Source organism: Sylvia atricapilla, chromosome 25, assembly GCF_009819655.1.
Source record: "Sylvia atricapilla isolate bSylAtr1 chromosome 25, bSylAtr1.pri, whole genome shotgun sequence".
NCBI classification, from domain to species: Eukaryota; Metazoa; Chordata; class Aves; order Passeriformes; family Sylviidae; genus Sylvia; species Sylvia atricapilla.
Window position 1 is genome coordinate 6,335,653 of NC_089164.1, and position 26,918 is coordinate 6,362,570.

Consider the following 26,918-nt stretch of genomic DNA (forward strand, 5'->3'; position numbering starts at 1 on the left):
GGGACGGGCTCCGCTCTCCCGCACTGCCGCCGCTCCCCGCTCCTGCCGCCTCCGCCCGCCCCCTCGCAGCCCCTCTCCCGGTTCTTCCTGGGGCCGGCGAACCCCGAATCGGGTCAGTAGCTCTTTAAAGGCTGGAAGGCGGCACCATGTGATGCTCCGGCTCCAGCGAGGAGGGGGCAGCGCCTGCGGGAGCCGAGCGGTGCCGGCCACCGGGGACGGAGCGCAGCCCCGGTGGCCGCCGGCTGCAGGGTCCCCCCGGCCGCCCGCAGCATGAGCCCCGCCTTGCCCTGCGGGAGGACAGCGCTGCCTCTCCGGGCGTGAGAGCGCCCCAAAACAAGCCCGGGCTTTGCAGGACAAGGTGAGAGGGGTCGGGGCCGGGAGCGGGCGGGCGGCGGCCGCCGGGGCTCGGGAGGCTGCTGGAAGGAGCGCAGAGCAGGGAGGGGATCCAGCGAGGGGACAGCGGGGGTCCTGCTGCAGCTCTGTGGGCCCCGAAGGGCTCCGAGGGGCTCCGCCGCTCTCCCAGGACCGGCCGGCGGCTTCCGCTGCCTCTTCAGCGCCGGGAGCGGTCGCGCTGCGGGATGGAGGTGGTGCGGGATGTCGAAGGGTGCAGAATGAGCTCCGGGGAGGTGGGGGCCGGAGCCCCAGAGCCCTGGGGGACGGCACAGGCGGGAGAAGGGTTTTTCCCACCCCCTCGCACAGGCTGCTTCCCGCTCGCAGCTCAGTCAGCGATGCCACTCTCTCACCGCCTCACTGTGTGTCTGCAGGTGACCGAGGAACCCCACAGGAGCAGGGCGGACCGGATCATCATGGCACATCCCATCTCAGCCTTCCAGGCTGCCTACATCTCCATCGAAGTGCTCATTGCTTTGGTGTCCGTGCCAGGCAATATCCTGGTCATCTGGGCTGTGAAGATGAACCAGGCACTGCGGGATGCCACCTTCTGCTTCATCGTCTCGCTGGCGGTGGCCGATGTGGCCGTGGGGGCTCTGGTCATCCCCCTGGCCATCATCATCAACATCGGACCCCAGACAGAGTTTTACACCTGCCTCATGGTGGCCTGTCCCGTCCTCATCCTCACGGAGAGCTCCATCCTGGCACTCCTGGCCATTGCCGTGGATCGGTACCTGCGGGTGAAGATCCCTGTCAGGTAGGAAAAGGTGTTGGAACAAGCTCTGCTGCGGAGATTAAAAGGGAGTGAGGAAAGACCAAATTCTTGGCGAAGCGCTGGGAGAAAGGACTTTCCTCCACACTGCCATCCCAGACACATCTGGCTGCATCAGCAACTGGGGCAGCCTGGGTGAGGAGGGTGTGTGGGGGGGATGTCCTGGAGACTCCAGCAGCTTGTTTTGGGGGCTCAGGGGGTGCTGGGTATGCAGGCAGAGATTGTGGTAGCTAGCTGGCAGTGAGGGACAGTCCCTCATGGGATCCCCATGGCCAGGACAAAGTGTGTCTCCACATACAGGAGAGCCGAAGCCAGGTACTCCAGAAGGAAAGGGAACGACAGGTTTGGCTTTCAGCCCAGGTTTTCTCTTGCCATGGGGAACATGGGGATGGCTTGCTGTGGGACACAGCTTTGGGAGTTTGAGGAACCAGAGGTGACAGCCTGGCATATTTCATGGAGCACCCTCACTCAGGGGAGACTCTTGCTATGGGGTGCCCTGCAAAAACTCCTTTCCCCATTTTTCCCCTTCTGTATCTGTTACCATTCTAAGCCCAGAGCAAGTGCCTTGGGGCATAAAGGAGGGGGACACTTTATTTGAGCACTTTGTTCGAACTCTCCAGCTTGTGGAGGAGATATTTAACTCTTTATGCCCCATTCCCTCCCTGCTGGGGCCATGCTGGGCTGGGGAGGCATTTCTGTGGTGCCACGGTGGGACCAGGGGCTGTGAGCAGGACTAGAAGGGGATGTGACCCGGCCTCGGTGCCCCCAAGCAGAGCCAGGCTCAACCCCTGGCTGTGAGTCCCCCTTGCTCTGTGGGGACACCTTTTCCAGGCTAGTTGTCCCCACAAGTCTCCGGATCTGGGAGCATTGCTAGAAAACAGCCCAGCCTAGCTGAGCACTTGTGTCACCCCACTGACCCCTTTGCAGTTCAGGCAGTTTGCTAGAGGAGTCCCTAACCCGTCATCAGCACAAACACCCTAGAAAGGCACCAATCCCCTTGTACTGATGCTGCCTAGACCCCAGCAGGTATAGAACCCCTCCTGGGGAAGGAATCGCCTTCCCACAGAGAGGGACAGGGACAGGAGGCACCTGTGTTGGGATCACCTGACTGCTCTAGAGTGCTCAGTGTTCCCAGATCCATGGGATCAGGCCAGAGATTTGGGGGTTTTCCTGCAGGCCACCACCAGCAGAGGTTGCTTGGAGAAGGAGTGTAAGACAGAGAAGGGAGTGCAGGATAAATCCACAATCCCTGCACATCCCCTCCCTGCTACTCATGATTTCACAGACTGTTCCCGACTTCCTCCCTAGGCAAGATTTTCCCGATCACTGTCTCCCAGCCCGTCGGTGTCACCAGAGTGATTCCCACCCTATCACTGCTCTTGGAGCTTTTTTGGGCTTCTCGCATCCCCGGCATGCAGGGAAGGCTCCAGTGTGGGAGTTCTGCAGCTCCACAGGAGCAGCACAGCCTGTCAGGCATTTTCCTAACAAACCAGTCGATTTTTAATTCCTTGTCTGCTTCTGAGCATCAAATGGGCCTTTCAGGGGAGATTCCTGCCCTGATCCCAGGAGCTTTCCTGGGAGCAATATCAGTATTAATATTATGCTGTACACAGTTTGTGTGGGTTTTTCTTGTGCAATTTCCACCTAGAATTTTTGATCCCATTGTGTGCCCAAGCACTCAGCAGCAGGAGATTTGCCTCAGTCTTTTCAGAGCCTATTTTAATATTGAAAAGCTCTGTAACCTCATCAACTTAATGGTTGCACTCAAGTATCTCAGAGGTCTTTCCCAGCCTTAAAGATCCTACAACTTCATGAATTCCTGGCAGTTGGTACCTGTGGTGATTTTAGGGGATGTAGTGCCCTGTGTATAGCACACAGAACAGGAAACACCACTAAGGAATATTTCCTGGATCTGAAATGCCTCGAGTTTCTCCCAGCCTGTTGCAGGATGCTAAGGATGACAGTGGCACACTTTTGCTGTGCTTACGGCTTTTGTGGTGTCATTCTTGACTGTAACACCAAACTCAGCAGTGGCAAAGTGGGTGCTGGGGGTCTGGAGCACCTGGCAGGACTCGGAGCCCTGGGGGAACACTTGTGGCTGCTGTGCCTGAGAGATCTCTGGGAGAGCTCCAAGTATCCCCAGAGGCAATGATGGCAGCCAGAGCTGAGCAGAGATTTGCAGGCAGGTGGGGAGGGATATGGGGAATATCTGCCCCAGGCTCATCCCTAGGGCAGCCAGGACACTGAGCAGGGACATCCCCTCCAGCACAGGCATGGGCAGTGCTCACTGCAGTCCAGTCCTGCACCAACGGGATTCCTCAGACAAGCTTGGCACAGAGTGGATCCTCACCAGTGTGACCCACGTGAGGCTGAGGGGGTCTTGTGGGGATCCCCCACATTCCTGCCCTGCCCTGCACCCACAGGCTGCCCTGGTACTCCCGAGGCTCAGGGAGAGGGAAATGCATTTCACAGAATCACAGAATCCCTGAAAGGTTTGTGTGCAAAGGGACCTTACCCTGCCATGGGCAGGGACAACTTCCACCATCCCAAGTTGCTCCAAGCCCCTTCCAGCTTTGCATTGGACTCTTTCAGGGATGGGGCAGCCACAGCTGCTCTGGGCAACCTGTGCCTTCCTCACAGGGAAGAATGGCAGGGAGCAGGGAACACGGTGCATGGCAGCCTAGTTCCAGCTCCAGGCTCCCCATGGACACTCTGGCCCATGGACACTCACCTTGGCCAGTGAGTTTGGGGGACAGCCTGCAGGTCTGATCCCCCTTCCAGGAAACATATGGACCCAACTGCTGGAGACCTGAGCCCCGGAGGGACACTGGGAACTTGGTGGTCTCGGGGGTGATTTCTCCTGGAGAAATGATGCCCTGAGACATTTGGGGTGTCCCTACATGGCGGTGGAAGATTCCAAAGCATCCAATGCTCCATCACTCCAATGGCCACTTCCCATGGCCACAGAAGCACAGAGGGATGTTGGCTGCTTCTTTAAGGTGGAGGCAGATTTTATCAGATGGAGAGGGGTCTTGTTTGGATTTGAGTTGGAAGCTCCTGTTCTTCCCTCTCTACCCAGCACACACCCAGCAAGGTCAAGGGACTGGAATGTCCCACCAAATCCTCTCCCTTTGCTCCAGCCCCTGGGTATGCTCTCTCCTGGTTGCTGGGGCCTGAGTGATGCACCTTTCCCTGGAGGGACCTTTCCTTGGCTTTGGAGGGACGCAGGATCATCACTTGGGCTGAGCAGGCTAGAGCAGAGGGTCCTCCCCTTCTCAGCCCCCACAGGAACAGCTGGAAACCACCTAAAATAGATTTGCTGGTGGAAATCTCCCCTTCCTCTCTCACATCCTTCCTCCCTGCCTGCCAGCCAGGCAGGACCCCCAGCCTGTGATCCCCCCCATCCGGGCACAGCAGGGTCCCCCAGCCAAGCCCAAACTTCCCTCTCACAGCCGTGCTTGGGGAAGATGAAACGACTTCAAAGGGAGGGGAAGCAGCCAGCTGGGGGTGTCTGGCAGGAACCGGCCCCTCGGCATCCCAGTGGAGGCAGGATGCTGGAGGAGACGGTGCTGGAGGGATGTTTTAGGGGGGATGGTGCCAGAGGGATGTTTGGTGGGATGCAGCTCCTTCAGCACCAGCCTCTCCTGTCTCAGGGGCCCTGTCTCTGCTCTGAGACATGGGTTGAGCCTTTTGGAAAGGGCCATAGCAAAAGGAGCTGCTGTCCTTGGGATGTGCCAAACCACCTTTTGGCTGGGGATGCTGAATGTGTGGATGCAGCCCAGGCATATTTTGGAATGTCCCTGGGGGTCCTCACCTTGTGACCTCACCTCAGACATTTTCAAATATGCCAGGAAGAGAAAACCTGCAAGAATCTGATGTTTGCAGAAGCCCTTGTGCTGGAGTCTCTCTGTCCACAGCCAGAACCTCCATCCTCTGTGCCTGGGCCTTAGCCTTGGGGTAGCCTCCCAGCCCTGTCCTTTCCACCCTGCAGCATACCAAGGAGCATCCCACCAGAGAGAGCTGCCTTTGGTTTTGCTGAAGGTTTGGAATGCACACCTGTGAGGCTGCAGAGCCATGGAAGTTAGATCAGAATGGTTGGAACTCGCTAGGAAATGGGGGACAGGAGGCTAGAGAACAGCAGGGGGAGACCTCAGTGTTAGGGGGTGGCTCTGTGGACAGCGCTGGTGTTGTCTGATGGTTCAGGAGCGTCCTGTCTCGAATGAGATAAAACAACTCAGGGATAGCAGGAACATCCCTCAGCCCTGCAGTGCCTGCAAGGCATAAAGTGAGGGGGATGTGCAGCAGACCTGTGAGCTCCTGGCTGGAGCTCCTTCCTGGAGGGGGAAGGGGGAAGCTTCTCCCCTGGACTCCCTGTTTTCCAGGCTCCTGCCTGAGCTCAGACTCTTCCTGGGATTGTAGCACTCTTTCCCCTTCTCTCCAGTCCTGCCAAGAGCCACAGGCATGGGGCCAGCTAGGGCTGGGTCATGGGAAGCCTGGGAAGTCTTATTGCCCTCAGCCAGCTGGGTGGTGGAGCAGGACACATCTGAGGTGGCTTTTCCCTATTCAGGGTGTTCTAGGGAAGCTGTGGCTGCACCATCCCTGGAAGCATCCAAGGCCTGGTTGGACAGGGCTTGGAGCAACCTGGGGTAGTGAAAGGTCTCCCTGCTCTTGAGTGGAATGAGATAAGCTTTAAGATCTTTTCCAACTAAACCATTCCATGGCTCCTCAAAGAGTTCATGAAGGGTCTTGGTAGGAGAGCGGTGGGCACCCACTGCCATGGGATGGAGAGGAGGAGAACACTGGGATGGTTAGGCCCAAATTCCCAGCTCCCAAAACATCTAAGGGCCCATGGGACAACTTTCCAGCACTCACAACACTTAGTGCCAGGAAAACTTCCTGTCTAACCAGGCCGGTGAACAAGCAAAACTACAGCTCTTCCAAGGCCTTTTTTACATTTGGAGAAATTTCAAAAGCATCTAGGTGACTCAGAGCTCTCACCCGGGAGCCCATCTATTTTCTTGCAACCTCTATTAGTCAGTGAAAATATGCCATCCATCCATACAAGCACACTTCATTTCCAAGAAGAACACTCCCGTTTTCCCTAACATGGAGGTTTGGGGACTGGTAGGTCTTTGCAGCCACCTCTTTTGTTTCTTCCCTCGCTGCTCTCCTCCAGGTATATTGTTGGCAAGTGAGAGTGATCTGTGGAGACCTTCTTTCCATGGAACAGGCAGGTCTGAACCAAGGATGGAGACTAAAATGTAGGAACTGTAGTGCAGGAGGGTTTCTGCAGACCTGAGGCTGTTTCCAAGCCACAGTTTCCAGCACACTGCACCAGCTCAGCATATGGGTGCTACATCAGAGCCAGCATTTCCCACCGAGCTCTGCCAGTGCAGCTGTGCCAGTGGAGCACCAGGAGCTCAATTCCAGTATCACCAAAATCCCAGAGCCCTTGAGATGGGCAGGGATTTATCAGCAGGTTAGGTTGGTGTGAGATCCTGGTAAAGACCTGTAAATACCCAGCTGAGCTGGTTTTCGGCTCTACTCTCTGATCCACAGAATAATTTTCAGCCATGAATAGGCTAAGTCAGGGATCAAAGCCATGAGGGCTCTTTGTTCGGTGAGGGAATGCCTGGATTAGGCTCGCTGGGAGCTCACACAGCTGCTGCAGTGGCACCACGAGATTTTCACTGTCAGACACAAAATCAGGTCACTCCCAAAAGCTCCAGATGCTGCCATGCGGCTGCAGGGAGGCAAGTAGAGCTGTCAGCAACATTCCCAGCTTCTGAAATTGCAGGAAAAATGCTGGGGCATGGAGGTCTCTACTTGGGATGCAGTGAGGGGCTGAGTGTGGGATTCTCCATCCCCACTAGAGCAGAGGGAAGGGGAGCCCTGAATCCTGTGCAGGGATGCTCCGGACTCACTGATATTTGGAGATATTCCCAAATTCTCTGAATTAAAAGGGCAGGAGGAGATGAACGGCCTCAAGAGACCCTGCATAGTCGTCCTGAGCAGGATCCTGTCCCCTCCCAGCCCTTGCATATTCCAGTAGGGTGAGGCGTGGTCCCCATGCCAGGGGACACTCTGACCCTGATAGCAGTGTCACATATGTCCCTTAGCAGAGCTCACATCTGCCAGGGCTGTGCTGCAGGGTCATGAATGAAAACCTACTCCTTCCTGCTTCTGCACCCCAAATCCCTGCTCTGGGAATGTTTTCATTGGGTTTTTTACCTATTTCTATTGATTTTCAGGGTAATGTGTCACCAGGAAATTTGAGGATATGTTCCCAGCAAGGGCCCGTCTGCAGATGGGGAAACTAAGGCACACAGCTGCACTGTGGCTGGGTCAGGATGATCCCATGGGTGAGGGATGGAGGCTGTAAACAGGCAAGGTGTGGAAACTGAGATTTGCTGGGACAACATGGCCTCTCTGTTCCTGCATTGGAGTCTTGCCATGGCTGTGCCCAGGGCTCTGGAACCAGGCTCCTCCAGGATCCAGTCCCAGCCCTGGTGATCCTTGCAGGAGTAATGCCATGAAATTGTTTCTCTTTCACAGCCCAGGGTGCCTCACAGCATGGGTTTATAGCCATTTGTGGTATTAAAATAGACTGAATGTGTCTTAAATGGGCCAGGCTGGCTCAACTGTAAGACCAGACAAGGAGCAATGGGTTCAAACAGAAAAAAATGGAAATATAGGTTCAGTACTGGGAAGGAATTCTTCCCCGTGAGGGTGGTGAGGCCCTGGCACAGGCTGCCCAGAGCAGCTGTGGCTGCCCCATGCCTGGAAGTGTCCAAGGCCAGGTTGGACAGGGCTTGGAGCAACCTGGGATAGTGGAAGGTGTCCCTGCCCACGGCAGAGGATGAAATGGGATGAGCTTTAAGGTCTCTTCCCACCCAAACCATTCTGGGATTCTATGGCTCCCCACATGAACTCATCCTGCAACGAGCACCAAACTGGGTGGGGATGTGCAGATGGAACCCAGCAAGGCTCTTCCACCTCCATGGCCATGGTTCAGGTGTGGTACCATCAGTCCAAGAGGATCTACCCTGCCAAGCAGGTGGGACACAGCCAGCCTGTGTTCCCTCATCCCGTGGCAGCATAGAGGGTCCATCGAGCAGAAATTGAGGAGCATCCACAGCCAGGGTCATCCAGGGATGGTGGGACAGACAGCAGACCCCTCACTGGAGCTGAGAGGTGCTCCTGTGTCTGGAGTACAGACCTATGGATGAGCTGCAGGGCCCCAGAACTGCCCAGGAACACCCAAACACATTGTCACACTTCCAGGACATGGTTTTCCCTTTCTTGGAATGACTGGGCTGTGCCCCAAGGGCACTGGGTTGGTGGAGGTGACAGTGATGCCCCTCTGGGCTGGGTGTCCAAGGGCCCTGTGCAGCTGCTGGCACAGAGACAAGGGAAACACCCCAGGAAAGAGGCTCTGCCAAAGCAAAAGCTGCTGATTCAGCTGTCCTGGCCCCGCCAGCCCAGCCTGGCTCTGCAGGCTGCGTGTCGGAGTGAGTCAGGCTCAGCTCACCGTGGTCTGTGCTGAGCTGGCGCAGGGCATGCAGGAGCCTTTTGATCTTCCCCCACGCCCAAGATGTAGGAATGTGGCACCATCCAGGGGAGGTGCCATTATCACCTGGCCTTTACTGAGACAGTCCTGCCTCTGGTTTTACCTTCACTCCGCATCAGCCAGAGCAAGTGATAGAGCAGGAATAAGTGACTCACAGGGGGTGCAGAGGAGCTCAGATGCCACTCTGGGGTGGAGTCTGGGAGTGCAGAGGGGCTCGGATGCACCTCTTGATATGGGGCCTTTCTCAGTGACCAGCTCTGGGCTCTGGGCTGGTCTCTGTGTCCTTGCCCAGCCCTTGGCACAGGCATGTGGCCTCTGTCTTGCTCTTGTTGGATATGTGCCATATGGCCACCAACAGCCAAACCACCCTCAGTTCCTCTTACTCCCCCAGGTCAATCACACTAAGTTTTTTTAGTCCATTTGTGGTGTCAGAATAAGCTTAACTATGTCATAGAAGGGCCAGATTGACTCTGTTGACCAGGAAGGGAATTCTGGCCATGAGCTCAGGTGGGAGACAGCTGGGACAAAGCCCACCAGCCTCCACTTCCCAACTTGGATCTGGAGGGACCCCTGTGAGGCCAGACCCATTGAAATCTCCTGGGACATCTCAGAGCAGCTTGTACCAAACACCAGGGACTGTTAGCTGTGGGGATCTGCTCTGAGGGGACCTGTCTGAGTGGCCTGGGACATGCAGGTCCATGGGTCTCCAAAGCAGAACAGGCAGGGCTGGACAGAGGATCAGGGATGGGGACAATGGAGCTCCTGCATCCAAATGACTGTGCTTGAAATCAGCCTGACAGTGGGGAATGGCTCATCCAAGGGGTCACAGTGGTGCATTGGCAGGTCTGTGTCCTGAGGTGGAGGCAGGGGGGAGAGAAAGGTCATAGCAACACAAAGGAGGATGGAAAAAATGTGTGTGAGGCACCACAGTGAAAGAACCCGGGAGATGAGTTTCTCTGTGTCACACAGCAGAGTAATTTCAGACTGGAGAGGAACTGATGGGCTGAAAGAAAACCTGTCTGGAAGGACAGGAAAAAGCCCTGAAGGATCTTGCCCACGGGGGTGTGAGGAAAGCCCAGACACAGCTCGGGGAGGAGGGTTGTGGTCTCTGCAGACAGCAGGACATGGAGCATGGAGGGGACCACAAGTGCAAAAGACTTCTGGGAGGGATGGGGACAGCTCGAGACGCTCATGCTCTTGGGGACAACAGCACTGTCTCAGCCTGGGGAAATGACAGCCAGCACAGCTGAGCTGATAGGAGCAACATTAGATTATCCTGAAGACAAATGACGGATTTTTCACAATGACCCTGCCAAAGCAGCAGGGATAGACACAGCAGCTGAGAGGTGGCAGAGCCCAGCGCTGCCGGTGGGTTGGGAGGAGTGTCCCAAGGGGCTGGTCCTTTCGGAACACCTCTTCACCCAAAGTCGCCTCAACTGTCAAGGCCATGGAATAGGAAAGGTGCCGTTCCAGAGACTGCCTGGGCTCTGGCAGGGAGTTCCTGCTCTGGAAGTACAGCTGCCCAGCTGCTGGAGCCAGCTCTTGCACAGAGTGCCCAGTGGCAAGAAAGAACAATTGATGCTCTCTAAGGCAGCCACAAAAAGCCTCCAGAGCCAGCGGGTTGTCTTGCAGAACAGCAATGAGCTAAGCCATCCCCATGACACCTCTGGCCCTGCACGGAGGTGCGTTCCCAAGGGGGTTGGATGGGCAGGGCAGGGGGAAGGGGAGACATCACTGGTGATGCCACCAGCAAAAGAGGACAAAATAACCCTGAAAGACTGAGATCCTCCTCCTTACAGAGTCCTGTGGGCTGAGGGCTGGTGGGCAGTGGGGGCAAATAGGGGAGGAAGGGCCGCGTTTGGTGATGTAGGGAAGAGCAGAGCAGGATCAGGCACTGGAAAAACTTGGGGCACCTGGGTTTTCCCTCCTCTGTACTGTGGGATCCAACACCTCCCCCTTGCACCGTCACCCTCCCTCTCACTGCATTTCTCATTGTTCCCCCACCCCTTCCTTGCCTGGGCTTTGCCCCCTTGCACTGAGCAGGCAACTATGACCAGCAGCTGTCACAGTCTTGGGTGGTTTGGTTGGAATTTTGTCAGGTACCAAAGTCTCCGATTACAAAAAGGAGCTGGAGGAAGACAAGGAATTTCCTCCCCCTGCCTCTTTCCTTTGTGTCTCTTGCCAGCCTCCCTCTGTGCTGTCCCTGGCACCAGCCATGGTGCTCTTGCACACAGATCCCAGGTACTGGCCTCGCCCAGCAGAACTGTGGGGACCCAGAGGTGACTTCCCCCTGTCCCACCCCCTGCCTGGGGTGGCAATATTACTTCTCCATCATTCCTCTAAGGAAGGCAAAGAAATCTGGGACATTGCTGTCATGGCTGTTTATCCACCTTCTCCAGACCTTTTCTCTCCCTGCAACCAGAGATAGGGATGATTTTCTTTGGCCTCCTTTAAAAAAGGGAAGTGCCAGCTCCTGGCACCAGGGATATTTACTCATTCAGGTTGGTCCATGTTGGCAGATCACAGCTCCCCTCTGCGACTCAGTCTCCCATCTGTTCACAGAGGGAGTGATGCTCTGTCTCTGACAACAGTGAGGAGCCAATGCTGAGAAATACTGTCTCAGGCATCACCAAAATTAGCATAGTTCTATGGATTCCTCTTCCTTTTCTGCTCTGGTAACAACACTCAGTGCCTTTACCCGTGGAATACACAAATGAAACATTTCTCTCAGTGCAAAGGCTCCATTCTCCACTGAGTGGTCCTGACTGGGAAAGCCAAGGGCTCAGCCTGGGTCCAGATGGACTTGGCAAAGCCTGAGCAGAGCCAGCAAAGCCCTGCATGGGTGCAGCTCACACGGGTCTAATTTCAGACAGCTCATTCCCATGAAGCGCAGGTTTCTTTATGGGCTCCAGGAGGTTTGTCTGCTATGAGGGAGCTCAAAGTGCTCCAATAGCAGAAGACCAGGAATCCCAGAATCCAGGAGATGCTGCAAAGTTTCTTGGCTTTACGATGGGGTAGTCACTGACACCCCTTTTCTCTAGGGGATCATGGAATCTAGAATGGTTTGGATTGGAAGGTCCTTAAAGATCATCTCATTCCACCCCCTGTGTGACGCACACATGAGAGGGTCTTGTGGGGAAGCCCCACATTCCACCCCTGCTTCCCACCCACAGGCAGCCCTGGCTCTGCTGAGGCTCAGGGAGAGGGAAATGCGTTTCATAGAATCCCAGAGTTCCAGACTGTTATGGGTGGGAAGGGACCTCAAAACTCACCCTGTTCCACCCTCTGCCATGACACCTTCCCCTATCCCAGGTTGCTCCAAGCCCTGTCCAGCCTGACCTTGGACACTTCCAGGGATGGGGCAGCCAGACCTGCTCTGGGCACCCTGGGACAGAGGCCTCACCACCCTCACAGGGAGGAATTCCTTCCCAGTATCCCATCTAAGCCTGCCCTCTGCCAGTGGGAAGCCATTCACATTGTCCTGTCCCTCCACCCCTTGTCCAAAGGGATCTTTTAATCTAAATGAGAAAACAGAGTGCAAATAAACTTCATGTTTGCTTTGTATTTGCACTTTTTATTTGTTTTCCTGGTGAAGGATTCTCAGAGGTGAGGGAACATTTAATTGTGGTGTTAACTGGAGCGTTCACTTCCATTTTGGCATTTCATTTGACTGACTGAGATACAGATTCACTGTTCAGACTCATTCCAAGATAAACAACTCAATGGCTTTACACACATGTCCTCTGATCATTACTTATTCCATCTTTATGGTGCGTGGAAGGAATGATTACAGAGGGTTTGGGGGAACTTGGACAGAATTGGGGGTATTTGGACAGAAGTTGGAAGCCAACTGTAGCCCAAATTGGTACCTCCAAAATTGTTTCCACCAGTTGAAACTACATATAACCAACTCATTAACAGAAAACTTAAATGAATCCAGCTGCTTTTGCATTTGAAATTGATCATTTAATCCAGGGAAATATGCACTGAACAGAAGGTGCTGGACTGGTTGTTTTGGGTTACTGTGTCCTCTGAGGTAGATCTCATCAGCACTACTAATTCTCTTGTAGGCATTGGGTGAAGAAAACAACCTTCCTCATTTTGGGAACCTCCAGTCAATTTTTCATTCTTGAATGTCCTAATCTTTGAACTGGGTCAACTGCAAGAAAGGAAATGTTCCCTTTGCAGTGACAAATCATGGTATGAGGATCCTGATCTAATAAGTTGCAGCCTAAGAAGCTGAAGAGTTTAGTTGTTGACTGCAAAATCAGGAGTCAGGTTAGCAAGAGAACTGTAAAACTCAAGACATTAAAAGGCAGCCAATACCAATCTCTTGTTCCAAGTATAATTTAGGATATCTCCTTTTTTTCTGATGAGTCCTTCTGCACTGGAGAGATAAAGACCCACCTCAGCCCTGCTCTGAGGTTTGCTTGGTGCCTCTTAATCAAGATTTTATCTCCAGTTTCCTGCCTCCCATTTATCTGCGGAGCAGATCTCCATGTCCTGTTGAATGCAGATACAACAACAACAACAGCAGCTCTCAAGACCCCCCTCATTTCCCTTCTCCTTGGGGTCCCTGATCTGCTCCTATCTTTTAATGGCTCTCGATGTTTTCCAGACACTCTGGCGGGCCTCCCCTGCAGACCATCTGGCCTTTGCCTATCAGTGTGGTGGTGACAGGCAGGGAAGGGTGGTGGCACTGGGCACTTCCTCAGCTGGCACCTCCCTCCCAGCACAGCTATTTTCCCTCTGCAGCTCAGTGTTTTGTGGGATAGACTCTGAGCCACAGAGGTTCTGGGAGTGCAGTCAGATCAGGCACTTTATATCTGCTGTCCCATTTCCATTTCTCAGAGCCACATTTGTCACATTTGGCATCTTAAGTGAGTTTTACAGCTACTTTCTTTCTTCGTCCTCCCCTCTTCCCCCTCCCTTCTAAATTTTGAGGGCTGACTTCAGAGTTCTCATTTCAAAGAGGTTCTTTTTGCATAAAGAACCAAAATACACAGTGCATAGAAAAATCAAGTGCAATACAAGCAATATTTGAAAACCCACCACTTTTATCCAGCTGAGCCCTGGATTTGCACTGAAGATTGGCAAAAGCTGCCTTTTATCCCTTCTGCTTTGTACTCGGAATACCTCACCATCACTTATCCAATCATATACACTCTGCTCAATTGGGTCTGGACAATCAGCTCCTGGGTAATTGATATGTCAGGGGCAGGGCTGTTGTGTGACACCCCTGGAAGTGGCCAAACCCACAGGGTGATGGCCCAGCGTGGCAAGGGAAGATGACCTGAGACTCCTGGCCAAGCAGGTTGATATCCTACCACAGCACTGGTGAGAAACACCCCCAGCACAGTCATAGAATCATGGAATGGTTTGGGTGTGAAGGGGCCTAAAAGCTCATCCTGTTCCATCCCCTGGATTGGGCAAGGGCACCTTCCCTAGAACAGGGTGCTCCAAGCCCTGTCCAGCCTGGCCAGAGAGAGATGCACATGGGGTTGAGTGGCTCTGCCTGAAATTGTCTTCTGCTGGAGGTGAGGTTGCCCCACAGCACAGTGGGCTCATCCCTGTGATGTGGTTGTGTGGGAGCCACCCGCAGACTCAGACGTCTCTCCAAGGAGATGCTCACACAGCAAATTTCCATTTTTGATAACAAAACTGTTCAGACACTAAAAATGTCCAGGAAATGTCCAGGGGCAGCACTGGAGACAAGTCCACGGTGTTCATCACACTGTCCTGCAGCTTTCACAACCTCACTCCCATCTCTTGGGGACCAAGCTGTCCTTCTCTGTGTGTCCTAATTCCCAAAGTCCTGGGGCTATAAAAGAATCTCAGCTTCTGCTTTTTTTTTTCTTCTTCTTTTTAAACAGCATTTCTCACACTTTGCTTTGCTCAAAATGTTGTTGCCTGAAAGCAGCAGCCAAAAGACGAGAGCACCACATTTTTTTCGGAGAACATCACCAGTTCTGAGATACTGCAGCTCGTTTCATGATTTTGCAGCCATTGCCAATAGTGTTAAATCACTTCCCTCCTACCTACCTTGGCGTCCTGGAGGAAGAAGCCAGAGGTTCAGGAAAATTCAGAGGTTCTGGAGGGCCCTGGTAGAGCTGGGACGGAGCCCTGGAGCTGCCTGGATGCAAAACTATGGCTCAGTGGGACTTGTGCCCCACTGACCAGGGCCATTTGGTGCACCCGTCACACTGTCACATGGCAGCAGGAGAGGGACATGTCCAGAGCAGCCTCCCACTCAGCACCCTTGGATGAACTCGGTGCTGCCCACGGCATCAGGGTTCCCACGGCTCCCTTTGGGGCATGAAGGGTATCTCTGGGGTTGGAGGGCAGTGCTCACTGATAGACACAAACTAAATTGTCATTTCCCTCAGGCATTGGATGGCCTGGGCATCCCAGCTCCCTGCTTAACCTCCACACACACATTTGGGATGAGGGGCTGAGCACAGGGTGAGTGGTCCTTGCTGAGAATCTGCTTGGGAAATGACAGAGTCCGCATCAGGGTGCAGCTTCAGGCTGAAAACCAAGCTCAGTTTGGAAACAAGATTAGTTTTCTGAGCAAGAAGGATTGAGATGGGCTGTTGAGGTGGGGGATGCTACTGGAGGATGTGAGGAATATCCTCTCTGAGCAGAGTGGGTGACTCGTACTCCTTCACCTTCCTTGGACAGCAGCCACATCTCCCCCACACAGGATAGAACCTGAAGGAAGGATCCTTCAGTGTGAGGACTCTGTGCTTTCCACCCTCCCTCCCTGAGGTTTTGAGGCTTTCCGTGCTCCCCCTTCCCCTGCAGCACCTGGTCACGGTGGGAGCTGCTGGGATACCCCAGGGGAGCTGTCGGTACTGGTCCGTAGTGGAGCTGCTGTGGTCACTCACCCCCCACCTCTGAGCTGAGGACAGCTGGGCAAGTGATCTGAAAGAAGCTCTGCAGTTACTGGAAGCGTGTGGTTTGTTCCCAAAGGCTGTGATTCATTGCCAGAGCCGGGGCAGCCCAGCGGCACAGACACCCCGCGGGAGGCACGGCTCCAGCTCCAGCGGGGCCGGGAGCAGTCCTAGGGAGGCCCTATGGGGAGCTCAGCCTGCCTGGTGGGATGTTGTGGCTGCTCCCAGGGGCCAGAGGTGCGATAGGACAAGTGTCTTTGGCTCTGCAGGAAAAGATGGAATCCTGTCATTGGAACCTGAAATATGGCGGGTTTAGTTCAGAACCAGCTGAGCACTGGAGGGGTGTGTGGGGATATGGGGGAGCAGGGAAACCTCCTGAGGCTCTGGGTTGTGCCAGACTCAGGGTGGACTGGTCTCTGGGGTGTGCTATGCTTTGAGGTTTGATGCTGCTGGGACTGGTGGCATCAGGAGAGTTGTAGAGTTGGGGGGACATGGCCAGGCTCCGGGTTGATCCAGGCCCTGCTGGAGCTGGGGGGCACCTTTTCCCATACCTGTAACCTCCATCTGGGTGGACATCCCTGATGGACCCTCATTTTGGTACTGCCAGTCTGGGCTGAAGATAACCTGGCATGGCCAGACTGCCTCATGGAGGTATCATTCCCACTTCCAACCATTCTAGAGCACAAAGCTCTTTTCTATCTTATTTCTTCAGCTTCTTGTGGGGATGTTTGTGTCCCTGGGGCTGCTTCTGAATCCCAAAAAGATCTCACATCCCTCTGCAGTCCTCAAGGACTTCAAGTCCTCTCAGGACCTCCAAGAGATGCTAAGGATGTCAGGGCAGGCTAAACCCACATCAAGGCTGAACCCACACCAAGGCAGCAGCATTTCCCCAGGTCCTGTTTGCAGCCCAGGACATCTGCAAATGCTCCAAGTCCCTCCACAACCTTCTCTGACAATGACCAAAGCACAACCCCCCCTTTTTGTGTTAGTCTCTTGCCAGCTTCTCCCACCACTTAATGAAGCCCTCACCTAAGCCTTGGGGACTCCATGTTTCAGTGTGTGGGGACCAGGCAATTTTGGCAGCATGAATTTGTTCTCCTCACCTTCATAATCACACTCACCTGCATCCAATAGAGAATTACTGGCTATTAGAAATGATTGCAAATGTCCAGAGGTCTTGCCAGATGCTTTGCTCAGCCAGAGTTGTTTGTGCTTTGCAGTCACTCATTGCAGAATCATTCCTACACAGAGTCACCATTTTGGGATGGTTAAACCAAACCCTGAACACAGATGGACCGGGATAGTCAGCAGTGGGATGCACACATCCACTCTCCTCCATGCTTCTGGGATCACTCCTGGTGGCTTTGGGGGAGGTTTGCATCAAGAAGCCTTGTGCTGCAGTGAAGGAGACCCAAAGTGTTTTGGGAGCAGAGATCCTCAAAGAAGAGGTATCTCATGCCCAGGTCCTGTCTGGGGAGGCAGGAGTGGCTGCAGCTCCAGGTCATCACGTGGGGGCTGAGCTGACAGGTTAGGAAGGTGCTAGCTGCTCTCAGAGCTGAGCCAAGCAGGAAAGACACCTTATGGTGAGAAGATCCTTCCCTGTCTCTCAGTGGGGTGGTTCTAACTGTGCTTGGGTGCCCTGCAGGGCAGAGTAACAGCAAAGAGTGCTCCAGTGACAGCCATGACCGCTGGAATCATAGCTCAGAGCACACAGGGACACTCACAGAGGTGTGAGTGGGAGGATCCAGCAACAGTGTTGAACATCCATCCCTGGACTGCTTCTCAGCTTTGGACCTCCTGTACCCTCTCCTTGCAGCACATGGCCCAGGGAACACCAGGCACCCACAGCCCCTGGGCTGTCCCAGTCCGAGCTGTGGACTAGAGCAGCTGGTGCTAATGGAAGCAGGGCAGCCCTGACCTGGGCTCAGTGGTTGCCAGAGAGGTCCCAGCTGGAGGCTGGGGATGCAGCCCCATCCATGTCAGTGGTGGGTAAAAGGTGCCTCTTGCCACTGGTGCCTGTCCTGCTCTGGGAATTCTCCAAAAGTGATACCTGTAGAAAAGCCACCCTTGTCCTCATCCAACTGTCCCTCACCCCAAGCAGACAGACATGGGTGAGGTACCAGGAAGAGATTTTTTCACCTCAGCTATTTTTAAATCAGGTCCCCAAGGCAGAGCCCGAGGCCAAGATTCCATGTCACAACCACTTGGCCCATCCCCTCCCACCATGTTTCCCACTCCCTCTTGTCCCAGGGATCTGCTGGCACTTCTCAGGTTTCTCCCACAGCTGAAATCTCTTGCAGACCAACCAGCCAGAGGCGCTGGGAGAGGACACACACAGGGTCCTCCAGGTCCCTTTGAAGAGCTGGTAAGTGGCTCTGTGCTAGGATGCAGGTGTCAGGCTGGAAATGCTGTGCTGATGGAGACTGCTGGGCTACTTTGGTGCAGGACAGGGGCTCTAGCACCAACACCAATGTCCTTGCTGGATGTGCTCTTCTGGCTCAGACCAGTATTTTTAATGCCTTTACTTGCCAGCTGGGTTTTGACAAGCAATCAGTCTGGGATTCGAGGATCAGGACAATCCCACACTTATCCCAAGGGGGTGCTGATAGGACTAGTCTCTTCATTCCAAGCATTTGTAGGAACAAGCTGTAATGTCCATCTAAATACCAGCTTTGACTGGTGTTGGTTGACCTCAGTCACTCACGTGGTGACACACCCACCAGTGGCCACAAACCCACATTAGCTACCATTCTGTGATTCTATGAAGAACTAGCCTTTCACTTTCAGGATCAGAGGTGACAAAGACTCTACAATCAGAGTTCCTTATGCAGCACTTCTCACTTTGTGTGAGTACCCAGAGACCCCCTTGTCCCAGCCCTGAGCTGTGGCTGAACTCGCCCTTGCAGAACCCAGACACCACTTTGCATTTCTCAGGTTCTCATTTCTGAGCAGCTTTGAACACCAACAATCTGAGTTTTCCTACCCAGCGGCCTCCAAGACACTGAAAGATCTGAAGGGAAGATACAGCCAGGAGAAAGGAGCAGGAATCCAAATCCTCTGAGATCAAAGCACTTTTGTCTAGAGACTTTCAATTAGATCAGGACATTGTCTGGCTGCTTTTTCTTGCTGTGTTCATGGTGCAGATGAGCTTCATGTCAGCTTGGCCTCCTTTCCCCCTGCCACGTCGGCTCCAGCTTCTTTTCATTAGTAATAGTCTGTCTTCATTAGTGAATTAATTCCCCAGGAATTGCACTGCAATAAACTCTCCAGAGCAAAAACCAGCAAAGCCGCATCTTGGCACTGACTGGACAACAGCAAGTGTTTTGTGGACAGGAAAACTAATCACAGACCTGCTAAAAACCTACACATTTTATTCAAACCAGGCCTAGAGTCTTTGAAGCTTTTTCAAACGAAATGAGTTGTTTGGTAAGTGTTGGGTTTGGATTGATCTCTGGGTTGGGATCTTGGAAAGGAGCCCTCATCTCTCTTGGGGACAGACCCCAAGGCAAAGGTGAAATCCATGAAAGCAGTGAATGCTCCATTCTCCAGGTGCTTTCAGATATGCCCTAAAATCTGGAATGGTCACAGGGCCTTTGTCTGCCCAGGGCTGGAGACCTCCAGAGCAGGACCTCGGCTGTGCTGGGCTCCCAGGACTGCAGCAGAGAGTGTTGTGGAGGTCTGGACACATCCAGATGTGGCAGAAGAAAATTAATTTAGTCTGGGAATAAGAACCAAAGGGAAAGGAGGGTGGATGATGTCTTCAGAGTGATGGCCAGGGGGCCATTACAAAGGTCTGGAGTGACAGGACAAGGGGGAATGGCTTCCCACTGCCAGAGGGCAGGGTTAGATGGGATATTGGGAAGGAATTCCTCCCTGTGAGGGTGGGGAGGCCCTGGCACAGGTTGCCCAGAAAAGCTGTGGCTGCCCCATCCCTGGAAGTGTCCAAGGCCAGGCTCGACAGGGCTTGGAGCAACCTGGAGTAGTGGAAGGTGTCCTTGCCCATGGCAGTGGGTGGAAGGAGATGGGATTTAAACCCCTTTTCTACCAAACCATTCTAGGATCCTATGATCTCCATGAGAAAAAGGGCCTCAGTGTCTGCTCCATCTTCAGCCTCTCCTGGAGACAGCAACTTGCCCTGGAGAGCTGCTCCCTGTTTCCCTGGAAGCTCTGTGCAGCCCTTGGGGTCAATTTGTCGGCCTCCACCTCCACCCATCACCTTTTCCCTTCCCCTGGGGAGCAAACTGCTCTATCAATAATTGTCATTTTGCCTCTTGGCTTTATCTTCCAAACCCTCAAAGGCAATTTTGTTCCACACCACAATTCCGGCCCATCCCATCTCATGATGAGGCCGGATGATCGTGGGTCCTTTCTCCTAGACTTGGCACCCAGGAGGGCTTGGGTCAATGCCCATCTCTGTGGGGAAGGGATGGTGCAAAAACCACCACTCAGGGAGGGCAAGGGGAACATCTACCAATTATAGTCAGACTCAAACCCCCAGAGGCAGAGGAAACAAACCCGAAGTGGATGAGGATAGGGTTGATGATTACCATGGATGTTTTAGTCACAGCTGTTAATAAAAATAACAGCAGTAATAAAATTGCAATGATGCTGGTAATTGCTCTGGTGATGATGAGAATAATAAGATTATTTATTAACGATGAGCCATTATCAGCATTTTCTAGTGCTTCTGCCTCCCAGACTGTCCCAAACTTCAGCCCTATCATATTAATGCAAAATGAGACAAATGAGAAAAGACTTTCTTTATGGCTTAACCAAGAATAATATTGGGAAGAGCAATGTCTGTCCTTGTCCCTCTGCTAACTGTCCTCCTACCATGTTGCAGAGGTTGAGAATTAGGTGGGATCTTGTATTTCCACCCTTTACAGAATTACAGAATCAATTAGGTTGGAAAAGTCATCTGAGACTATCAATTCCAACCTGTAACAGATCCCCACCTTGTCACCCAGCCCAGAGCCCAGAGTCACTGAGTGCCACATCCAGGCATTTCTTGGACACCTCCAAGAAAAATAAAGTGTAAAAGGAATTGAAATTGAACTTGTGGCCTTCGGAGCAGCTGACCTCCATGAGAGCTCCATGGTCAGGCCCAGTGGGTGGATGGACTTGGTGGGCAGGAGGGAGGAGGAACTTGGAGAATGACAAAAACTATAAAATTGCTACATGTGGGGCTGATGGAGACAGTGGACACAGGTCCCTGGGAGCACATTTCCTGCAGATGCCTCTGCCCTTGGCTAGTTGCTTGAAGGAGCAACAAACTCCAAACGTGGCTGTTTTCTGTGGGTTCTTTTGGTTCACTCACTTTTCTGTGACCATGTCACACACAGGCTTGACAATGATGTCCAGGTTTGCCCTGGCTGCTTCTGCAGGTTCACCCTCAAACCTTGTGGGGCAAAGTGAAGGGAGGAGCAGGGAGAGCCAAGTCCTGCTCCCAAATGGTGTCAGGCCAGGCACTGCAGGAAGGGATAGAGATGGATATGGACCATGGCAGAGAGATGGACATGCAGGAAGGAGGGCTGGATATGGACCATGGAGAGATGGGTGTGTGGTGAGGAGGGATGGACCCTGTGTCTGGATGGTGGCTGCAAGCCCTGGGACCATGTTTGGGGACCACAGTGACACTGCTGCTGCTCAGAAGCTTTGTCTGTTGGGCAATGACTCCCACACAGCTCTGCAGGTCAGGGAGCATCTGGAGTACCAGCATGTCCAGCAGAATCAGTAGAAGACCCCAGAAACCCCCAGGAGTGAGAAGTGGGACACAGCGTGCAGGGGTTGCAAAGAGAGAAGAAAGCTGGGGCAGGGGGCTGCTGCTGCTGTTTCTTGTGTCACCCCGCAAACTGTTCAAGCCTGGGGAGTTGGCAGTGGGGTGTCAGAGCTGGAGGGCACATCAGCCCTCTCCAAGGACCTGCAACCAGCCATGCAGTGCAGGGGTCAGCACACAGTCCCACAGGAGTCTCTGGCATCCCTCTGCCACCCCCTGCTCCCTTGGACCCTCCTTGTCATTCCCTTCATTTGACCCGCAGTGGTTCTCTCCCACTGCCCCTTGCCCTTCCTGTGCCCCAGTTCTCCCTGCCCTGCATCTTTCTCAGGGTCTCCTGCCCTCTCTCCTCCCCATAAGGAATAAATCACCCTCCAAGGCCAGCCTTGGGTCTCAGCGGAAACAGCTGCCCACATTGTCACCTCTTTCCCACGGGACCTGGCTGTCACCAGGATGTTGTGAAGCTTTTCCCAGAGCACAGGAGGTTCATTCAGGATAGACGTTGGGGACCAATGGCTCTGGACCCTCTAGACTCACAGGGACTGATGTTCTCTCCTCCAGCCTGTGCCACTCCCAGCTCCCACCTTGATGCATTGCCCGTGAGAGGAGTCTTGAGAAGGGAGAGTGGGTTTTGGCCCTTGGCTGTATAAAAAAGGCCCCAAATGCTCAATTTCTATCACAAGTAAAGGATGCAGACCTGCAGCAGGGAGCTCTGAGCAGCAGAATAGGGAATCCAGGTTTGCCGGCCACCTCCACATGGTCCTCATGTTGGGTTAACACCAGCAGCACTGAGAGACCCAGCAAACAGTCAGGAAAACATTTTTTGTTCAATCCCCTTTGGTGGAAAGCACTAACTCTTCGGCTGAGAATATTCTCAGCCTCCAAAGAAAAGCTTTCTGGAGGGCCAGGGGAAAAATCAATCCAGCAGACTGCACTTCCCGCTTGGAGAGCTCTGGAGAGATGAGCCCAGCCACAGTGGCTCCCCAGGGGCATCAGGGAGGGAGCAGAGCCTAGCCAGAACACAGCTCTCCTCCTCCTCCCACCCCTGGCATCAGCCCATCAAGAAAGAGGGTTTCGTCAATCTGAGCACATTAGGAGAGGAACAGGCTGTGCCCAAAGCTTCCCCAGGGATCCATTAGCACCTGCAGATCCTTCCTCCACCCCAGCGCATCCCACAGGATGCTTTTGCTGGCAATTTCTACCCCAGGCACAGGGCAATTGTCTGGGACAGTGAGCTGGCAGCGTTGGTGTGTAGCAGGAGGAGAGGGTGACCTGCTGCTCTGGGTGCAGGTGCTTGGATGGGAGCTGGGCTCCAGAGCATATGAACTCCCTCCAAGACATGAGGGTTGGATGCTAAGGCACATTCCAGGGTGCTAATGCATTCCCTGGCTTGGCATCATCCCTCAGAGCTCACAGATTGTGTCTGGGGTCTCTGCCATCCCAGGACACAGGCAGGGAAACCAGTCTGTGAACACAATTTTCAGATCAGGCTGTTACCCACTTCCAGGGGAGTGAAGGAGAAACATCCTCCTATCTCAGCACGAGTACTGCCACCCCACCACTGCCACTCCACCTGGAGCCACACAACCCCCATGCAGAGCATCACACCCCATGTCTAACTTCTTCCTGTGGCTGTTGTCTCTCCCACAGGTATAAGAGCATGGTGACACCGCGGCGGGCAGCCGTGGCCATCGCCTGCTGTTGGATAGTCTCTTTTCTGGTGGGCCTTACCCCCATGTTTGGCTGGAACAACCTCAACAAGATGCAGAGGACTCAGGAGCCGAACGGCAGCCACACAGAATTCATCATCACATGCCAATTTGAGACAGTCATCAGCATGGAGTACATGGTGTACTTCAACTTCTTCGTCTGGGTCCTGCCTCCCCTGCTGCTGATGTTACTCATCTACCTGGAAGTTTTCAACCTCATCCGCAAGCAGCTCAACAAGAAGGTGTCCTCCAGCTCCAATGACCCCCAGAAGTACTATGGGAAGGAGCTGAAGATCGCCAAGTCCTTGGCACTGGTTCTCTTTCTGTTTGCACTCAGTTGGCTGCCTCTGCACGTCCTCAACTGCATCACCCTTTTCTGCCCATCCTGCCAGACCCCACACATCCTCACTTACATTGCCATCTTCCTCACCCACGGCAACTCGGCCATGAACCCCATTGTCTACGCCTTCCGCATCAAGAAGTTCCGGACAGCCTTCCTGCAGATCTGGAACCAGTACTTCTGCTGCAAAACCAACAAAAATGCCACCAGCACCACCACGGCTGAGGCAGGCAACTAGGAACTGGGAGAGGGCAAAAGGGGGCCTCTGTGCCCACCCAGTCCCCTGGACGCTGCTGTCTGAGGAAGGGGTAGCAAGGACCTGATGGGTTCTGAGTTCAGCAGACCCCTGCAGTCCCACAGCCACCCCAGGGGGGTTATTTATTCACAAGCTGTTTGGATATTGTAGCCTGCACTGTTCCTTTCTGGTTTTTTCTCCCTGTTTGTTTTTGTTTTTCATTTTTTTAAAGCGTTGCCAAGTATTTAAGGAGAAATTGTACAGACATCTTCATGCAAATAAAATCCAGTCATCCAAACCACCCAGGAGGTGCCCTGCCATTAATGGAGACCCTCAGCTCCATGGTGTTGGTGGTGCTGGGGGTACCTCATGCTCTGGCCCCATGTCCATGGAGCCATGGGGGTATCTGGGATAAAGGGGTGTCCTACGTGAGTGAAGACACTGAGAACCAGGAGAGTCCAAGGCTGTGTGATTTCTGAAGAAATTAAGTTTGAAAGCCCTTTCTTTCCCCTCTGTAACCAGGGAGAGGTGAGCTGGGCTGAGACATGGGAAGAGATAGGAAAAGTCTTCCCATGGTATTGCCAGCACCCACAGGGTGGTGAACCCACCACCCTGCAGAGCAGAGGGTAAGTAACCCACTCTCAGCACTACCAGAGAGGTAGGCAGAGGTGAGTATTGGTGAAACTCATGCCTAATCCCAGAGAATTCTGCAGAAACTGCTTTTGCTTCCTCGATGGCTCCCCATGGGTCCTAGCAGCACCCACTACCCCTGTGAGCTGCATGCAGGGAGTGTGTCCTCTCCACTTGTCTTCTGTCTCCCTTTACTCTGACTTTGAGTCGTTTTCCCTCCTTTCTCCTGGCTGTTTTCTGTGAAAAGCAGTAGCAAATCTCTCCCAGGCTGTTCATGTCCCAACTCCCATGTTGCTCCCTCCCACCCTCCCTGTGCAGCCCAAACTCTTTTGACCCAAACATTGTGGGTTAATGCAGTCACCTCCACAGCCCAGGGAACAGAGGGGAATCTGGACGCCTCTGGGAGCAAGTGGGGGACAGCTGCAGGCCACCATGTGGGTGCTGATGCTGCCACAGGGCTCTTTGCCACCTCTGAAGTTCAGCTGTGGGTAGGTTTGAGGAGGGGGTGGCTGGAGATGGACCATCCTCATCCAGCTCTGTTCCCACTGCGTGCTGGAAGCGCCAGTCCTTGCTGTGCAGCAAGATCTCCTTCAGGGCTGATGCAGTGGTGGGAAAGGTTAATTTGGATTCTTTTCTTATCAGAATCCCTTGTTCACCAGGCTCCCATTGGAAACACAGGTCCTGTGACCCTGCCCCTGCCCCAGCAGGGCTGTGCTCCTCCGAGGGGACGTCAGCAACAGGCAAAGGGACTGCAGGAAGTTCCCACAGAGACTATGGGTGCAGAGAGGAAAAGGACCTTGGATGGATGAGATTTATGGGTGATTTTTAGCAATGTTGGGAGTGTGCAGCAAAGGCATTGGGGCAGCCAGGAGTCCATTCTCCTATTGCTGCAGCCAGCTCTGTATAGTTCAGAGGAATGAGGAGGGCAGCAAGGAAGAGAGGAGATGAAAGGCTCAGCCACCCACATTTTGCAGGGGCCTTGATGTATTTCCAGGCTCCTGGCTCAGACCACACTGGGAAAATGGGAAAAACAACGGCAAGGACAGGAGTAAAAACCTTCCCTTGGTCCTCATCACCGTAGAGGAGTCCTGAACACCCTCTCAACCTTTCCATGGTGTAGATGGTGCTGTGCTGGTGCTGAGCCCATGAGAACAGCGATTCCCTATTCACTTCAGCCTACACCCCCCTCCCTGATGTCACCAGGTGCCCTGGGCTAGCACTGAACTTCTCACATGAGGCTTTGGCTCATCCCATCCTCTACCCAGTGCAGTGACTCCTGTGCCCCTACTTTGTCCTGTGCTGGTTCTGGGCAAAGCCAGCATCTTTTGGAAAGGGCAAAGGGAAGTGCCTCATGTCTCATGGAGCACCAATACCAGTGGTGCCTGAGGATGCTGCAGCCCCAGGTTAGTGCAGAGAAGATGCCCCAGGCCGAGTCTGTAGTCCCTTGGCACAGCAGCACCTTGACTTCAGATTAGTGCTGCTGTTTGCCTGGCTCTGACTCCCACTTGCATCTTATTTCTGCTGCTTTTCTGAAACTGACACTTTGGCCTGATCCTTGCTAAGGTGCCCAGGAAACTGGTGACTGGGATGCTCATAAATTAGGGGGCATGTGAATGGTTGCTTCATTAAAAATAACATCCAGTGGATTTTTCCACTCTGTGCTCTCTAGACCTTTCCCTGAGAGCCCTCACTAAAAGTGGATATTGTTGCCCACCTCAGTCCCCTGTGGGGTTATAAACACTGTTTGTGCTCTGTAGGACTTAAATAAGGGCCTGGAAAGAGCACAGTATGCAGCATGACTGAGTCCTGGAGATCAGCCTCCAGACCTTGTCCCTGAGAGTGTCCCACTGGCCAAGGACATGTGCTCAGGTGCCAGGGACACCAAGGGTGACAGGACACCCCCAGCAGTGTCCAGGGCTGGGTGTGAGCATGCCAGGAAAACAAGCTCTCCACTTGCCAGCTGGGACTGCAACCTCCACTCTGGAATTACCACCAGTACCAACCATCTCAAAAATCCATCCCGACCAGAAGTGGAGTAAAATTAATCCAACAATGCCCTCTGATGGTGGAAACAACCCTGGTGTGGATGGTGTTGCACCAGTGCTGAGCCCCTGGGAACAGCAACACTCCCTGAACTTCAGCTTGGGCTGAAGGTGCCTGAGGACAGATGGGGACAAAGCAGGGGGGGTGCAGGAGAGACAGGTCTGAATAATCTCAGGCACAGCCCAGCTTTGCTGTCCATGGCACCAAGGGTGTGCTGTGCTCCAATCTGTGGATGCCAGGCTGGATTTGCATCTACACTAGCAATGCCAGGGCCAGCCAGGACATGGGCAGGATGTGGGTCTGGCCCCATGACAGAGTCACCACATAGCTGGGAGAGCTCCTACCCTTGTGTCCCCCAGACCAAGGGGAAGGTGGTACTGGTGGAGAGATCACCCCACACCCCTGACCCCGGGTAATCATGTGTTCCATGGGTCCCTCTGGGCTCTGGTAACACCCAGTGTCTGCCCCAACCTGACCCAGAGCTCAAGAAATAACTCACCCTGCACATGAGCCACCAGCTCACAGGGAGGAGTCCCCTCCTCTGGAGACACATCAACATGTCC

General features: G+C 53.7%; 2 protein-coding genes across 2 annotated transcripts in view; both read left to right on the top strand.

Moving 5' to 3' along the window:
* The window catches only part of UBE2T (ubiquitin conjugating enzyme E2 T), a 176,915-nt gene that overhangs the window by 569 nt on the left and 149,428 nt on the right, over positions 1–26,918 (top strand). The window lies entirely within an intron of this gene.
* LOC136371620 (adenosine receptor A1) lies at positions 278–24,057 on the top strand. The gene is made up of 3 exons (XM_066335819.1): positions 278–358; positions 765–1,147; positions 23,049–24,057. The coding sequence occupies exons 2-3, from the start codon at positions 807–809 to the stop codon at positions 23,683–23,685; spliced, it is 978 nt and encodes a 325-aa protein (XP_066191916.1). The 5' UTR covers positions 278–358; positions 765–806; the 3' UTR covers positions 23,686–24,057.